Source organism: Hemicordylus capensis, chromosome 1 (genome assembly GCF_027244095.1).
Source record: "Hemicordylus capensis ecotype Gifberg chromosome 1, rHemCap1.1.pri, whole genome shotgun sequence".
Taxonomy (NCBI): domain Eukaryota; kingdom Metazoa; phylum Chordata; class Lepidosauria; order Squamata; family Cordylidae; genus Hemicordylus; species Hemicordylus capensis.
In genome coordinates this window covers 346727918-346746097 of record NC_069657.1, presented here as the reverse complement: position 1 = coordinate 346746097, position 18180 = coordinate 346727918, and the positions used below count along the sequence as shown (strand labels likewise).

At 40.5% G+C, this 18180-nt stretch overlaps 1 protein-coding gene across 1 annotated transcript in view; it reads left to right on the top strand.

Annotated features, from left to right (window-relative positions):
- Positions 1-18180, top strand: part of TMEM244 (transmembrane protein 244) — a 56825-nt gene that overhangs the window by 28439 nt on the left and 10206 nt on the right. Inside the window, exons 2-3 of the mRNA XM_053286582.1 lie at positions 10781-10866; positions 11814-11887. Coding sequence (XP_053142557.1) covers positions 10787-10866; positions 11814-11887 — 154 coding nt within the window. The 5' untranslated portion in view covers positions 10781-10786. The remainder of the gene's footprint in view (positions 1-10780; positions 10867-11813; positions 11888-18180) is intronic.

The window sequence follows — 18180 nt, the reverse complement described above, 5'->3', positions numbered from 1 at the left end:
TGTCAAAGATTGAATATGTAATCTTTCCCCTAAGTCCCATCATATAGTCATTTCCAAGATCTGACAGAGTAACACGCATTTCTCCAGACGTTACTAACATTTATTTATTAGATTGTCTCACACTTTCCCATACACTTCCTTCAGAGCCTCCCCAATTGTTAAGAGAGTTTCTGACAAGTAGAAGCCTTGTATATGCAGCCCAAAGTTATTTTGTAACTCCCTACATACCCTCTAATGATAGGTCATATACAAAGACTGGGAGCAGCTTCATGTAGGTAAGGATGTGCACAGACCATTTTTTGTGATTTGGTCCAAATTTGGACCAGACCATTGGTCTGCCAACTGGTTTGGTCTAACTGACCGGCTGGCCTGGTCTGTTGGACTGAACCAGCTAAGTGGTTCAAGGGGCTATGCTTGTAAAGGAGAATCTGGTGAGGATTCCCTTTTATAAGCAAAGGGGGATCCTTGAAAAGGCTTCTAAAAGCAGCATACACAAAGGCCAGTTCTGGACCCACGCCACTATGTGGGCAGGTGGGCTGCTGGGGGGAGCATCGTGCATGCACTGGGTCTGGGCCAGAGGGGCCTTCGAGGAGCGGTGGTACTACTACCACAGCTGCTGCCAGACTAGTAAAAGGCCCTTACATCTACTTTTAAAGGTGCCCTCTCGCTGCCACATCCAGCTGCCCTTTAGGAGCCTTTTCAAGGATCCCCCTTTGATTGTAAAGGGGAGTCCTCATTGGATTCTCCTTTACAAGCATAGCCCCTCAAACCATCAAATCACAGTGATCTAGTCCACCACGGACCAGGCTAGATTCAATCATGGACCAGCCAGATTTCCTGAAGGCCAGTCCGGCTCACAATCAAGCTGCTCAAACTGGCCCGATTCATGGTAGATTGGTTTGGTGCGAACTATGTATGCACACCCCTTCACGTAGGAGAACTCAAACACACACTACACATAATGCCTACAGATATGTCTCAACCTTTTAAATAATTTTAGTTACAAGAAGACCAGCCTAAGGAAATATTTAATGTAAATTTAATGTATCAAATCAATAAGTGTTTTTGTACAGCAGCCTTCACTACATATTCCAAAGCATTTCAAAATAACTTTAAAGCTGTAAAAAAAAATAAATTCGTTCTCGCTCTTTAATTCATATTCAGAAACAGGCTATAATCCTCAAGTCACTTACTCTTGAAGCTGTTCCACAAAAATCAATAGGATTACTTCAAAATATTCGTTTTGGAGTACAGCCTAAAATCGCTGTATTTCTTCTGGCTGTCTGAGCTTTGTGGAAGTTGGTTCTATAATCATTAAATACTAAGGACTTAAAAGCCAATTGAATTCAATCAATATGGAAAGCATTACAAATAGCAGGCAGCAGCTAACCTAATTGAACACCTATGAACAAAGACTGACAGAGGTGGAAAAGAAGGACATTCGTCTCATGTGCCTGAAATGCAGTGGGCATTTCTCAGATACCTAGCTTATTGGGATGATAGATGTGTTCCCCTTTTAGATAAAGGCTGATTAAAAACCTTGATCTTTTGGAATGCAAGTATGAGGGAAAACCTCACCATTCTTCCTAACAAGAAAATGGGAAGTACATTGAGTGCTCAAATATTAAATAACTCCTTATGTGATGAATTTTGTGTAGAGATGCTCTTAGAATAACAGCAAATACATGTACTGCTTATTTATAAGGACAGTGAGAATGAGACATTAGCTTACTAGCAATAGTAAGTTTTTTTTGTTCCTTTTTTACAAATTGGCAGAACACAAACCAAAATTTCAAAATTTACAGCATTACAAATCTCAACATAAAACTTCTAGATTTATGTGAGTGTTTTACTTTAGTAAATCAGTAATCAATTTTAGTTCATCAGAAATCAGTTTTTCAGATAAATCACAGAAGCCTCTTGTACTTTGCCACTTGCTTTCATAAACCATCCAGAAACTAGATTTCTGATTACATAGGTATACTGGCAAATAGTGCTGGAAAGCTTTTTTAACAACCACTTGTTAATTGGAAGTGAAAAATCATTCACCTATAGAGGGGGCTATTGCAACACATTCATTGAACCAGGGCCCACTGGAACTGTAATTAAGTGCTTTGCCAGATCTGATTTATTTGTTATTATACAGATTAGCTGCATTTCTCACGTATAGAGACTAGCAGATATGAAGGTTGTTCTCATGAGCAGCCTAGCCCAGGCTAGACTAGTGTGGAGCTCCAGGATCTACACAGTTCCTGGGGCTCCTGCCCCATTCAACTCCACTTCTCAGTTTTCCAGCTCTTAGCCGAGGTTAAAGGTGAAAGCACAACTTTAACCTGGCTGCCAGGATCATGTGTCTCCTTGGGTTGCACACAACCTGGGGAGACACAGAGACGGACACTTAGAGCACCCATCTGACAGGGGAATCCCCAAGGCACCATGTTCCTTGCGTGGTGCCTTGTAGGATTATCCAGAGGCTGGGAGAACGAGTCCTGGCCTCTGTTGATCCACGCTGCTCCCGGGAGCGTGGATTGTGTGGGTGTGCAGCTCACGTGCTGAAGACGACGATCGATCATCTGGGAGAAAGTAGGTTGCACACTGCCTCCCCCCCACAATCCTCCCTGCCCTGCTATTGGTTACGAAAATGATCTTACTGTGTGTGAAAAGTAGGACAACTCTGCAAGCAAAGTGCAGGCTTGATTTTTTTAAAAAATCCTCCATGAATCCATGGGTCCCAATCCATGGATCTCTTTGCACAGTGTAGTGACGATGCCTTTGCTCCCAGCATTGAGTATATGGTCAGCCCTGTCAGGTTTGAGCAGACAGAAATGCAGCATTCAGATACCTCAGCTTCATACAGTAGTCGATATGGTCAGTGTTTACAAAACTGTCCATCAGTTTGTTGATATGCACATTGTCGTGAGCCAGAAAGGGAAATTCTGTGGATTGATCCTGATGTGAGGAACAGACACAGGGGAGCATCCAAACTTCTTATCTTAGGTTGAGAATACCCAAACGCATCTTCTTACTCAACACCCTCCCCCCACCATCTGTATTGCGGGAGGAGAATAATGAAAATGGGTCCATGGGTCTAGAAATCTCCTTCTGGTCATGAACTCACTTGATTGCAGTACTGAACTGGACCCAAACAATACATAACTTTCTGTTTATTGTGCTTAACAGGTGATCACCTGGGAAGATCTGTAGGAAAACAATACATCCACTGCACATCTAGCAAACTCAGTAGAGATGCTTCTGCTTACAAAGAGTGGGGAGATATAATAATTTCCCATATGTATTGGTTATTATATTAAAATGAACACCTGTTCTGAAGTAACACATTGAATTGCTTTGTTTCTCTTTATTATCCCCATTGCTTTCTTAATATTCTTATCCCCATTGCTTTCTTAATATTCAAATCCAAACCCACTAAAGAACTATTCAGAAACAAAAAAAGAACTTGGGGGCAGAATAGAATAGTAGCTTCTTTTTATTGTTTTTCTTTAGGTTTTCCTGTATAATACAGCTGCCAGTTTGATCTCTGGGAATGCTCACAGTGCGCACATTACTCCAGTCTGGAAAGCACTGCACTGGCTGCCAATCTGTTTCTAGGTACAATTCAAGGTGCTGGTTACTACCTTGTAAAGCCCTAAAAGGCTTGGGCCTTGGGTCCCTTAGGGACCGTCTGAATCTACTCACCTGACCAGACTGGCTGGGAGGGCTCTGCTCCGCCTGCCAACACCTGCTGAGCCCAGTTTGTTGACTATGCAGAGCTGGGTCTTCTTAGTTATTCTCCCCAGGCTGAGACCTGCATGGCTCCATCTCTCCCAGCCTTTAGGAGGGAAGTGAAGACTGCCTTTTTATTCAGGCCTTTGGCCAATGAGTGGTCCCTTGCTCTTTTAAAGTTTTTAGTTACATTTGTCCTGTTTTTATGTTTTTGTTGAATTGTTTTTATCATGCTGTTAATCGCCCTGGGGTCTTGGGAAAAGGGCAGTATATAAATATTAAATAAATAAATAACTATAATGCCAGACAAATAGCCTGCACTTTAAATATAAATATATAAAGAACCAAAATATACCATTCCTTCAAAAGCAGAAAATAGTAAACAATAAAGGGGGATAATGCCATGGACAACAGCACCGACATTTCCTCTTTAAAAGTTTACTAGTGATTTAAATATGATTTACATTGTCAAGAAAGGATTCCATTAGAAACCTTTGCCATTGACAGAATCTTTATCTTGCTTCCTATGAGTTTTAAAATTTCATTTTCTCCTAGTGTACCCACCGCGTATGCTCTGCCTGTAGGTTTCACACCCAGCCCTTTGCCCATCCTGAGAGGCGTTAAGAGTCATGGATGCAAACAGAGGAGAGCCTATCTCTCCCTTTAGTCTGTCTATTGCTGTAAAGATTCAAAGAACAGATGAGGCTCTCCTCCCATGCTCAGAGTCCTTTGCACCTCAATAATCCTATTAATTCAAGATTTCCCTGTTTTTCTATCTCAGAGGTGTCAGATACCTATAACCAGATTTCTGTTTGAAGTTTACTTTTTAAGAGAGTTCCTATCTGGGGCAAGGGGGCTGAAAATCAAGAGAGTGCTTGAGAGAATTCAAAGTTCTTTTGCTCCAAGCTGGGGCAAATAACTGCTCACAACCTTGCTTCTAGGTTGGAGATTCTAAATCCATCCATTTTGCAACTAAGAATTTTGGCTTCATGGTCAAAATAACACCTAGACTGGGATGTGAGGGGACTGACTACATGTGCCTTTTTGTACAGTTTTTTTAAAAAAAAAATCTTGTAGTTTCGTTTCATCATTTTACTGTAATAAACTAAACATTTTACCTTTTTACTATGATATTAGATTGTGCTGGGTTTTATGCTACCCTGCCTGTGTGCCCACTTTAGCAATCATGTGGCTAGACAAAGGCTCTGGGATTTTTGAGGCTTTCACTTAGGCTTTGGGGGATACCTATATTTGCATGCCTGAACACTCCTGTGAGTGTTTGGCAGGGTTCATAGGTGTCCAACCTGCCTGTAAATGGTTGGTGGTAGCAGCAAAAGGCCTTTCAGGAGTAAATCATGGGGTGCAGAGCCTGAGGCTTCAACAAGCCGGATCTCGCCCTTGGGATTCTCCACATACATAATCTAATAAAATGTGTCTTTCAGGGGGAAAGCTCAAAAAGGACAAGTAGCTGTTGTATCCTTCCTTTTAACTATGGCCACAGGAAGGGGCCATAAGTCAGAGGTAGAACATGTGTAGAATTGCCCCTATTCAGTCCCTGCCATCTCCCATTTCAAAAGGAGATCATTTAGGAAGACTGGGAAAGACATCTCCCTGCGATATTGGATAACTAGTCAGCATAGTCACTTCCGGGATAGATGGACCAATGATCTCTCTCAGCATGACGGCAAATGGAGTCATTAAATGGATTTTATGATTTGCAAAAGTAATCAGAATTGGGAGAGCTGTGTAGCCTCTGTGAACTAATGCCAAAGTGTACTGATACAGAGAAAAAGAAAAATGGAAAACACTGGCTACATGCAACCATCTATAATAGCAAATTGAGCAAGATGTGTTTTAGCTGACCATGTCGAAAAGCAGTTTGGTCATTTAATGAGCTGCTAAGGATTGTCTGGTTGGACTTCAGCAGCTTAAAGTTGGCTCACAGATGGCTTCTGCCCCAGTTCACTTTAATCCAATAATGCTATTCTGCTCCATCTTGCACTGCACATTTTGTAATGCTTTGTGAGTGGGAAAATAGTGGCTTCTTCCAGCTGATATTGATATAAGAAATGTAACTACATCACTGCTCTTTTACTCATCATGTGTGCATGGCTCTCAAGATCAAAATTGCTGAGACTAAGGTAAAGAAAATCAAGTTGGTGTTGAACTCAAGGTCATTGCATAGCACTTACTGTATTCGACATACAGCAGTTATTTGGGAGAACAATTGCCTGTAATCCAATATGCTATTTTGTTTGTCATTATAAGCTCTTGTAAAATTCAAATTAAAAATGAATGGCATTCCTGGGAAATCATTTTTAAGTATTGATAATCAGTGCTAAAGCAACCATTGACCTTAAAGTAGATTTTCTGACTATGTAAAGTAGTAGCAGATTTTAAAGGTGTTTTACAAGTGTCTTATGATAGCCTATACCTGAGCTCTAAAGCATCATTAGTTACTGTTTTTATTCTTTCCAAAATGTATAATAAATGCTCCCAAACCTCATGATCTGGAACAGTCCCAATGATCTCAATAAAACAGTTTGAGAGTAAGTGGATGAAAATTGTAATGTACAGGTCATACCATGCTTATTTTTTAAAAAAATCTAAAGGCAGCAAAGTTTATGAAAGGTTCCAGATTCTTAACATGTGCACATTTAGATTTGTGAGTAGTAAGAGAGTGGATTACATGTATGAGCTTTCCAATCATCCTATGCTTAAGTGCTCTTCTGGATAATGACCAGAGCATTTGGCGCCCAGCTGAAATAGTATTTTGGCATCAGGTTATAAAGAGTTCCCTCTTTTAATCTTTTACGTATTTTTACCACTTTTTAAGGGATTATTTCCAAATGAATGAAACGGTCCTAGGATTATACCAGCTAGATTGTTATATAGTTTTAAAATGAAATATGTAAACATGCTGTAAGTAAAAGGAGAGCCAATGAGGTACGTTGCTGAATTTGGGCCTGGTAGACCTTGGCTCAAGTCCATGATCAGCCAGGAACATATGAGGGAATCACTAGGTCCATACAAATGATCATCTACCAAGTGACAACTTATAGCTTGTATGCTATAACTAGGCAGGTGTACTGTGGTATTATTAAGAATATTTATATATCATTTTCGAACAAGAAACATTCTCAAAGTGGTTTATATAACACAAGAGAAGAGACTGTGGCTGCATTCGCATGCAACACAAAACCGGAGTTGAAGAGGCCTCCAGTTTCAGTTTCTGAATGTTTGAATGTGGGCAACTGCAGTTAAGAAATAAAATTGACCCACAGATTCTCTTCCTGGACAGTGTTTGTACTTTCAGTTTGTAGTGAGGTGTGCCGCTTGGACCTCTAATTCTGTGGTGCCTGCATTATGTCTGAATGCTGGCACGACACTCTGGTTACTATGCAACTGGAGTTGAGGGAGGAAGTTCCTCCCTTGCTCCAGCTGCTATTGGCTGCCAGGGCTGTCCTTCAATAAAGAAGGAAACCCAGGCAGCTAGTTCCCCCTCTTCTCTTCAGTCAGTGAGACTGAGAGGGAACTCTCCTTAACAGCCAAATTCAGATGGGAAAGCAGGGGGTGGGGGAGCCGAACTGTAGATCCATTGGACCCACGGTTCTGCGTTACATGCAAATGTGGCCTGTGGTTCCCTGTCTCAAAAGGGCTTGCAGGCTAAAAAGAAACACCAGTCTAAAAAAAGGACAAACCAGGAACAGCCATTGGAAGGGACACTATGCTAGGTTGAATAGGGACATTTGGTACTTATTGTGCGAGGTCGGAAATCGGGAGATGATTTTGATCTGCCTGTTCTGGATGGGGTCACACTTCCCCAGAATGAACAGGTACGCTGTCTGGGGGTGCTTCTGGAAACAAAACTCTCCCTGGTGTTCCAGGTTGAGGCAGTGGCCAGAGGTGCCTTTTATCAGCTTCGGCTGATACGCCAGCTGCATCCATTTCTTGAGATAAATGAACTCAGAACAGTAGTACATCTGCTGGTCACCTCCAGACCAGACTTGACTACTGCTATGCACTCTATGTGGGGCTGCCTTTGTACATAGTCTGGAAACTGCAGTTAGTCCAGAATGCTGCGGCCAGATTGGTCTCTGGGCCATCTCGGAGAGACCATATCACTCCTATCTTAAAACATCTACACTGGCTGCCAGTAAGTTTCCAGGCAGAGTACAAAGTTTTGGTTATAACCTATAAAGCCCTAAACAGCTTGGGCCCTGGGTATTTAAGAGAATGTCTTCTTGGCTATGAACCACCCCGTCCATTGAGATCAACTGGAGAGGTTCGTCTGCAGTTGCCACTGGCTCGTCTGGTGACTACTTGGGGACGGGCCTTCTCCATTGCTGTCCCGAGGCTTTGGAACACACTTCCTGCTGAAATAAGAGTCTCCCCATCTCTTACAACTTTTAAAAGGGCAGTCAAGACGCATTTGTTCACCCAAGCTTTTAATTAGATACTGTTTTAATTGTGTTTAAATAGTTTTAACTTTTTAATTTTAATTGTTGAAATGTTTTAATCTTTTATTGGTTGTATTTATTGTTTTGTAAACTGCCCAGTATAGAAATGTATTAAATAAATAAAAAATAAATACATAAATTTGCTCTTTCACTGCTACATTTAAGAGAGCACCACTTGCAAGATGCCTCTTTGTTCAGGTATCAAGGGATTTTATTGATCTGCCAAATGATGAGAAAATTTTCACCACATGTCCACAAATCCAGAAGAACAATACAATGGTTCGAAGATTCTCTTCACCATTCAGCCACTCAAAACAGATGACAAACTTACTAAATTGTCCATATGCACTATTGTATCATAAATAGTTGCTTGTAGCTCTCAGCCTAGTGGCTTTCTGTAAAATGGCAACAACAGTTATCTCCCCACAGTTTTGATGTAACAAATAGAATTTCAGAAATGGAAGGCATTGAATGGATCTAGACCACTCCCTCAGTGGTCATAAATTCAGAAATGCAGGTGCTCTCTATGACAGCCCAATAGCCACCCCCACCTTAGATAGATGCAATAATTTGGGGGTTCTGTTACAAGAAGTCAAGGATAGTATTCTGACCTTCTTTCAGAGAAGCTCTTACAGAATTTGAATCTGGTGTGGTTATTCACCCAGAAGGTGAATTCTGGATTGTCAGCCACAAAGGTAGGGGATACTTCTCATAACAGAAGGCAGGAAGAATGGCAATAAAATCAACTGCAGTCCAATATTCAGTTACATAACAAACTGTTGGAATAGTAAAAGCAGCTTCTTATTTCCACTTAGAAAGCAAAGGGCTTTGCATTCCAGCTGATACCCAGGAGGAAAACTGCATCTCCGCATCCCTACATCCCTGAAGCCCTACTGATCCCTGTACCTAAAGCAAGATGAACTCTACTTAAAGATGGTCCAAACTCTAAGAAAAATATATATCCAGAAGGAGATTCCACAGCCTTTCTAAGCAGCTTATTCCATCGCTGAACTGTGCTTATGGTTAGGAAGTTCTTCCTAGTTCAACATTTCTCAAACTCTTTGAGCTTGTTCCCCCTTTTCTAATCTTATTCCAGCTTCTTCCTCCCCCACCCCGCAACCCATGAACAACCATCTGCTTCACAGTAAAGCACGCAGCCTGCTCCCATGCACAGTGATCTGTGGACTGGGATGCTAATTCAACACTAGCCTTAGAAAGGAGAACAGCATCCACTTCTTAAAATCACATGCATGGGAAAACTGTCAGAACAAAACAACAATACTGGGCAAATCAGTCATCTCTACAAATCCAATATGAATCTATAAGAGCCTTTGCTAGAAGACATTCAACCCACCCATTCCTTGGTAGTAAAGACAGGCTACACTGTATCTGTTTTAGGATCCTATACTTCATTCAGGCTTTGCCCCTCGGAGATCATTTCCGGCCACCATTTTGAGAGAAAGGAGCTATTTTGTGGCTCAAAAAGAGAACTCCCCCACCCCATGATTTTTTGTGGGGGAATGGGGCAATTGGGATGGGGGCATTTTTTGGACAGTAGGGCACTTTTTCTTGCTATTTGTTATGTTTTGAGCCCTTTTCCCCATTTTCAAGCCTCCAGGAAACTAACCCCACCACCACCACTATTCATAATAATTTTAATGCCCCGTTATCCATTAACTACTATCCTTTTAACCACTATCCATGGTTGTAGGGCAGAACGGAAACCCCATGGATAACGAGGTTCACCTGTACAATCCTTCCACTGAAAGCTGGATGCACTTCTTTTTACACTGGAATACGCTGGGGAAATGTTTATATAATTTTTGTTTTTGTTTTTAGAAGATATTCTGAACAACAACAACAACAACAACAATAATAATATATTATTATTTCATCATCAGACTTTAACTGTTATTGTTCTGAACAGATTTCTAACACCCAATAATCAGATCAATGATACAAAAATGACACCATGCCCAAGAGAAGCAGATCTTTCTCAGATATAAATTTACTATGATTCTGTTTTACCATATATGGTAGTTATTCAATAAAATGAATAATATTTGAAGTTGAAATCCTACAAATTTCAAACTGTTCTTTTACTTCCCTTTGGCAAGCACATTCCATTACATATATATAATTTCTTGATCTTTCCTCTAACTGTAATCTACACAAAATGACTTTACCCAGTCAACAACAGGCCTCATCTACTAGTATATAATAACAGCAATGATAATCATATTGCCTGATGGTTAATATACTATGTATGTGGCTCTAAGTCCATATAAGTAAACTTGATGGAATTTTATTTTTATTTTTTTACACGTATTAAGCATACTCATACTTAAATTTTGAGTATAAAAAAAGAAACATTGCATACTTCCCGTCCCAGAAGTATATTCAAATCCTTTTTAGATGCAAATGTTAAATATTTAGATGCAAATGTTAAATATTTGAGTACCATCCTATGTTATGTAGTGGATGATCTTACAGGAAGTACTTCTTTAAAAAATCAGGATGACTTCTTATTTTCTTTGGTTGCTTGAAACCAAAACATGCCTAACAAAAATGAATTTAATCCAATCTCTGCTTTACAGATTATTATGCTTAATCTGTTACTATGTCTGATCATCTTCTACTCTGTGTACTATGTGGTCCTGTGCATTTGTTTCACAGCATTCAGGTAAGGATATATTGAAAATCATTATGAATGAACGAATGAGTGAATGAATACAAGTGTGGTACAATGTTGCTAACATTTTTACTGCTTCAAAATATGACCTTACATACTTTAGGTACAGTTTTTAAACACCAGAAAACAATAGGGTGCCCAAATATCTACAGATTATTTTTGTCAATCTCCCCATGCAACTCTCAGGAACATATTTTTGGGAGTCAGAGCTCTTTTCAGAGGGAAGGAGAGATCAACAAGAACAGCCCTCCCCTGTAGCATGCACTTAGTATCACTGCACCAACATTTGTTAATCTGATTGTTAGCCACTGAGACTGTTCACAAGAGCAGCCCTACCAGGATAGGGCTGCTCGTGTGAAGCACTGGGATCATGGCTGATCCCGGCACTGCCTCACCAGGTAGCCACCAAGGAGTTTTAACCCAGTGAGTGTACCCTTCTACCCAGGTCTCTGGTCATGTGTCTGCTCGGGCTACAGACAGTCTGAGCAGACACAGAGCCAAATGCCTAGAGCGCCTGGCTGAGGGGGAATCCCTCAATGCACTGCGCTCCTCACATGGTGCATTTAGGGATATAGGCTGCGTTTGCCTGGCCTCCAGAACACCACACTGTGAGGAGCAGCATGGATTGTGTGGCCGTGCTCTCAGACCACAAAGCAAAGAAGATTGTCTGGAGGGAAAGTAGGAGTGCTCCTGTCTCCCCCCACCCCACCGCCCTCTGTGCCTGGTGGAAAAGATCGTGTGAATGACTTTAATGTATATAAATATATATATTGACTGAATGCTTTAATACTGTATAAAAGCAGAACATCTGTGACTGTGTAGAATGCAAGCCATTAAAAGCATCTAGGAATGAACATACATAATATTATATAGTGTAAGGAGTTCCTTGTTTTTGCACTACTTTATAAATCACCTTGACATTTTACAAATGTTTACAGGCTACAGATGTTGGATGGACTAGCACCTTTTGATTTTAAGACAAACCCTTCATGGATTAATCCAAATTATTTAGGTAAAGTTTTTTAAAATTAAGTTTTTACTTCTTAAAACTTCTAGAATGTGTCTCCATTAAAAGTCTCAAAACAATTAACAATTGTAAATGAAGTGCTTTGTGGAGGGATTATAACTCTCACTGCTGCCGCACTCTCACTTCCAGCACCAAACATTTGGTGGTGAAGAAAGAGCACCATGGCAGCAAGTGACAGTGTCTGATGAAACTGGAGGCAGCACACTCTGCCAGATACATCAGGGAACAAGCAGCACTGCATGCCAGGCCCCAGGACAAGGTCAGAGCATGTGCCCAGAAGGTGAGGGGAACAGTGGTGGTGTCAGGGCTGGCCTCTGGCCTGGTGGGTGAGACCAGGGAGGAGAGGGCAGGGTTGTGTCAGTACCAGGTTTGTCAAGGGGGCAGAGCCAGCAAAGGGGTGAGATGGCACGGTGCATCTCGCCACTTACTCATCTTGTTGCATTTAAATAAGAGCCAAACTAGATACTGTATGACATGGGATATGTATGACTGGATCTCCTAAATCTCCCCCCTTCACCCCCGTTTTTGCTGTTAAAATCAGCTGCTTTGGACCAGAACCATGACACTGGAAGGGTTAACCTTTTCCCTTGAGCTGTTCCTCCCAATTTGAAACTGCTTTAGCAGTAGAGGGGGGAAAGGACAGGTAGAGGATGGGTACTTGCTAGGTAATCTTAGGCAAGGTTCAGCCTCAGCTACGCAGCTGCAATATAAGAATATTAATACAAACTTACTTTACAGGGTTGCTATAAGATAATATATGTGAAGTGCTTCGCACACTCAAAAAGCACTATACAAATGCTATGTATTATTATTACTCTTCTCTGACTAGTAGCAGCTACAGCAGAGATTTAAGTTGGGGAAATAGCGTGTGGGAAAAGCCCTCAATCCCATGGCCTTGATTCCTGCAGCTGTTTTTTACCAAAGAAAAAGGATATTTTCACAGATCTCCCACCTCATCACATGCATGTTACCCCTTCAGATATTAAATTCTGGAGTTGTTATTAATTTCATAATCATCTTTTTTTCCTGAAAAGTTATTTTATCCCAAAGAACCTTTTCTAAATATACGCTATATGTTAGTAGTATATCTAGATCTGATCCAGTTGTAGTGTAGTGAGCTACTAACGATCTCCTTATATATTCATTTTCAATATGCTGACATTGGCTGACATCCTTTCTGGCATAGCACCAGTGCAAAAGGAGAAGCACTGATATATAGCTAGCACTAGTGATCCTGAAAATGCTGCACCAGTGCTAGTGTGTACGTGGGAGAATTTCAACAGCCTCCTATTCCCCAGGAAGCCCTCTGGTCACCTGAAAATAGATTCTGAGGACTGTACAACCCTCAGGGACATATTTTCAGTAAACATGTAGTGCTTTTGGGGAAAGGAGGTGTCCAAATTTGCACTCATCACCTGAGTTAGTTAGTAGAGAGGAGTTAGTTGAACTTTTCAGAAACACTGATGCTTGTCCTGTAGCATCGTTAACATATCAGCCAGTGGGTGTTGCTATTGTTTTTAACACATTACTGTCTTTATGTGTGCACCTAAAAATATTTCATGTACAGCTTATAGATGTAAATGTGATGAACAGGTAAACGAGAGAATGTCAACAAGTGTGTGGATAAAGGCAATCCAGTTGACATAGTATACCTGGACTTCAAAAAAGCTTTCAACAAAGTTCCTCATCAAAGACTCTTGAGAAAACTTTAGAAGGCAAGGGATAAGGTGACAAGTACATGTGTGGATTGCTAACTGGTTGAAGGACAGGAAACAGAGGGTAGGTATAAATAGAGAGTTTTCACAATGGAGGGAAGTAAGAAGTGGGGTCCCCCAGGGATCTGTACTGGGACTGGTGCTTATTTAATTTATTCATAAATGATCTAGAAGTTGGGGTAAGCAGTGAAGTGGCCACATTTGCAAATAATACCAAGCTATTTAGGGTAGTGAAATCCAAAACAGATTGTGAGGAGCAGCAAAAGGATCTCTCCAAACTGGGTGAGTGGGCGACAAAATGGCAAATGTGGTTCAGTGTTGGCAAGTGTAAAGTGATGCACACTGGGACAAAAAAACCCAACTTCACTTGTTGATGACTGACCAGGAGAGGGATTTTGGGGTTGTGGTTGACAGCGATTTGAAAGCGTTGACTCAATGTGTGGCAGCTGTGAAAAAGGCCAATTCCATGTCAGGGATCATTAGGAAGGGGATTGAAAATAAAACTGCTAATATTATAATGCCCTTATACAAAACTATGGTGTGGCCACACCTGGAATACAATTCTGTTCACCACATCTAAAAAAGGACATTGTAGAACTGGACAAGGTGAAGAAGAGGGCAATCAAGATGATCAGGGGCCTAGAACACCTTCCTTATGAAGCAAGGCTACAACACCTGAGGCTTTTTAGTTTAGAAAAAAAGATGACTGCATGACTGAAGTCTATAAAATCATGCATGGTGTGAAGAAAGTGGATATAGAGAAATTTCTCTCTCACACAGATAACACTAGAACCAGGGGTCATCCCATGAAATAGGTTGCTGAGAAATTTAGGACCAAGAAATGGTCTTTTTCACACAATGAATAATCAACTTGTGGAATTCTCTGCCACAAGATGTGGTATTGGCTACTAGTTTGGGTGGCTTTAGGAGGGGTTTGGATAACTTCATGAGGTCTATCAACAGCTACTAGTCTGAGGGCTATAGGCCAACTCCAGCCTCAGAGGCAGGATGCCTCTGATTACCAGTTGCAGGAGATTAACAGCAGGAGGGAGGGCATGCCCTCAACAACTGCTGTAGGCTTCCAGTGGCATCTGGTGGGCCACATTGTGAAACAGGAAGCTGGACTAGATGGGCCTTGGGCCTCATCCAGCAGGACTGTTCTTATGTTCTTAATTACACTCAACAGTGAGAAGGTTGTATTTGCTGCTGTGTAATATTTGAAGCTTGCTGCCTAGCAAGGTTATAATAATAACATGTAAAAGCAAATAACTCCTTCATATTAAAGTTCCCTCCAGAGGAAAAACACGAGTAATATTTACATCAAGAAAATACATTTTAGTGCATTTAAGAACTCTGTCTCAAAGGAAAAATAAGTCACTCTGAACAGAAACTTTTTCAAATGTAAATTGTTTTGAAAAATCTTAAACCCTTATAGAAACAGAAAGTGTGGGAAGATCTGTTACTGATGTGCTCTTTAATAATAATAATAATAATAATAATAATAATAATAATAATTGAAATAATAATGATAATGAAAATGACCTTTCAATGAGACTATCTGGAAACTGGGATACATGGGGAGAAAAAGAACATATGTAATTGGAGTACGTGACTTTTTGTATACAGCCTGCATTTCAGTCTTACTGATATGCCTGGAGTCTATCTAGATAAAGGATACTGAACTCATGTGCATCAGAGGTGGCAAGCTCTACTCCTTGATTTGTGTGCACTCATTTAAATGTCTAAAAAGGGCCCTTGCACACACAACCATATGGGTAGAACACTCTCTGCATGCTATCAAGAATGGGATTGATGCAAAGGCAGGATTTCATTTGAGCTAGGACCCTGGCAGTATCAGCTTTCAGATGCAATGTATCATAGTGACCACTGGGGTTTTTTAGGGTAATGTATAAAAGTGCTAGACTCCTCCCCTTTTTGTTCTTCCAGTATTAATCTCCATTTTGTCTCTCCAGAGATGGCTGGCTGTTTTGGTCTGTCTCTTTAGCCATGAGCTACAGCTGAAATTAAGCTGCAGGCTTTTTCACATTTGTTTGTAACTTTTTCTTTAAACAAATCATTGTTGTTCTTCAAACTTAAAGAACTGTCTCCAGATCTCTTGCTTGGCTGAATTCTCCCCAAACTGGCTTTGCTCTGCTAACGGGAGTTGAACTGCCATTCTTCTCCTACAGAGGGTAATGGGCCCAGAAGCCAGTAAATAAAAGAGAAAAACCTAGAGAGTTAAATAGAAAGCAAAGCAAAGAGAAAAGCTTTGAAAATGGAGACAGCACAAGGATTCCAGACAATTGAAAAGCTGCAAGATCCTGAGTATGAGCTCTGGTCTTTCAAGATGAAGATGCTCCTCAAGTCATGGACTTAGCAGGGTTCTACACACCCAGCATCCTGCAGATGCAGGAAAGGAGCAGAAAGAATGGGACAGAGCAGATGAAAGTCATCAGGAATGATTTGCTTGGTGGTGAGTGACCCAATCTTAGTGCATCTTAAGAGACAAATAAAATGCAAATAATATATGGGGAAAGCTGAAGGAATTGTATAAAAAAGTCTGTGGTTTCCAAAGTACATCTAGTAAGAAAACTGAGCAATAAAAGACTTAGAGAAGGATAAATTCTGTCCAAGCACATAAATGAAATGTTAGAAATATCTCAGCAACTGCAAATTCAAGAATTAATCATGCCAGATGCAGTTTTGATAGGATTGCTGTTGAATAGCTTGCCACATTACTTTGATAGTGTGACTAGTGCTTCGGAAGTCAAGGAGGATGCAGACTTGCCATTTGTAATGAACTATCTAGAGGACTTTGATTTGCACAGAAGGGATGATAGGCAACCAAAGGAAAGTGAAGAAAATTCATTTAGAACCTTGCAAAGAAATAAGAAATGCTTTATTTGTGGAAGCCCCAAACATTTGCAGAATAAGTGTCCCAAGAATAAAAAGTTTGCAAACAAAAAGGCAAATGAAACCAAGTAGCAAAAAAAGTGAATCATCCAGGAACACAGTGTACAAAACTTGCAAGCAATTCGGGACTAAAACTCATACGCTAAAGATATACCTTGCAAGGACAGACAAAGTTTTGGATGTTAAATATGAGAAATGCAGCAGTGGCATCTGCATTGACTCAGGTGCTACAAGCAACATGATTAGAGAAAGGGAGAGATTTCTAAACCTAGATAAAAGTTGTAAAATCCCTATATACTTCGCAGATGGAAACCTATGTATGCATAAGGGAAAGGATCTGCACAGTTGCTCTGAAAACTGGAGAAAGTAGAAGCCATTGGATTAACACTTGAAGCTTTGTATGTGCCTACTCTAGAAACAAGTATGATTTCTGTAAAATATGCTACAGAAAAAGGCTACAAAGTAAAAATTAAAAGGAAGGCACTGTTTCATTACTCATAAATAGGAATTGCTTATGAAAGCAGTTTTACAAAAGAATGGATTGTTTGAAGTGACTTAAAAGGCCAAAACTGTGAAGGAATTCAGACAAAGGATGTCTGAATTTGTGGCGCAGAAGGTTAGGCTATAGAGACGCCTAAATGATATGGCAGGCTGAAAAGCTGGATTTGGAAAAGGGTCTAAAAATAGCCCACTGCAGCACTGAATCAAAGTGTGCATGCTGTATAAGAGCAAAGGCAACACGGCCTGCTTTTCTTCCACACAAAGAAAGAGAAACACAGCATCCTTTGGATCTTATTCATAGTGATGTTAGTGGACCTATGCAAGTTAATACATCAGGAAGGAATAAATATGTTCTGACTTTCATTGATGACTATTCTATATACATATCTGTTAAGTTAAAAGGGACAAGTACTAGAAAGACTAAAAGAATATCTTGCAAGAGTGAACAACACATTTGGGAGAAAGCCACAGATCCTCTGCGCTGTGGTGGTGAATACACTGGGAATGATGTCAGCAGATTCCTAAAGGAGGAGGGCACTGGAGTGGCAGAAAGAAAGGACCCTTCTCTTATGGAAATTACCAGATGCACGCTTGTAGATGCTGGTTTGGCTACTAAATTTTGGAGAGAGGCAGTGATGACTGCTACTTACCTGCAAAACAGATTGCCAACAAAGGCCATAGGAACAATGCCACATGAGTTATGGCATGGCAACAAGCCCACTTTGAGTGTTTGGATCTAAAGCATATACCTATATACTAAAAGCCAAAAGGACCAAACTCAACTGCAGATCTGAGGAGGGAATACTTGTTGACTATTCCATAGGATGTAAAGGATATAGAATTTTAGATCTTTCCACAGAAACAATTAAAATATGCTATGTAGCATGCTTCAGTGAAAATGAAAAACCAACCACTAGTGAACTGCCAAACTTAGAATCCCATTTCTAGTTGGAGAAAGAATCAAGGCAATATTACCAAAAGGAAGGATCCACTGGAAGTTTTACACCTGGCAGCGATTCAGCAGAAGAGGATGATGAACAAAGGGTGTGAACAAAGTTCAACAAGACAAAATAAGGAGTTCCACCTAAGAAAACTTCCCGCATTGCTAAGAGAGAAGGGTTTCAAGAACCAAGCACATGGAAATAAATT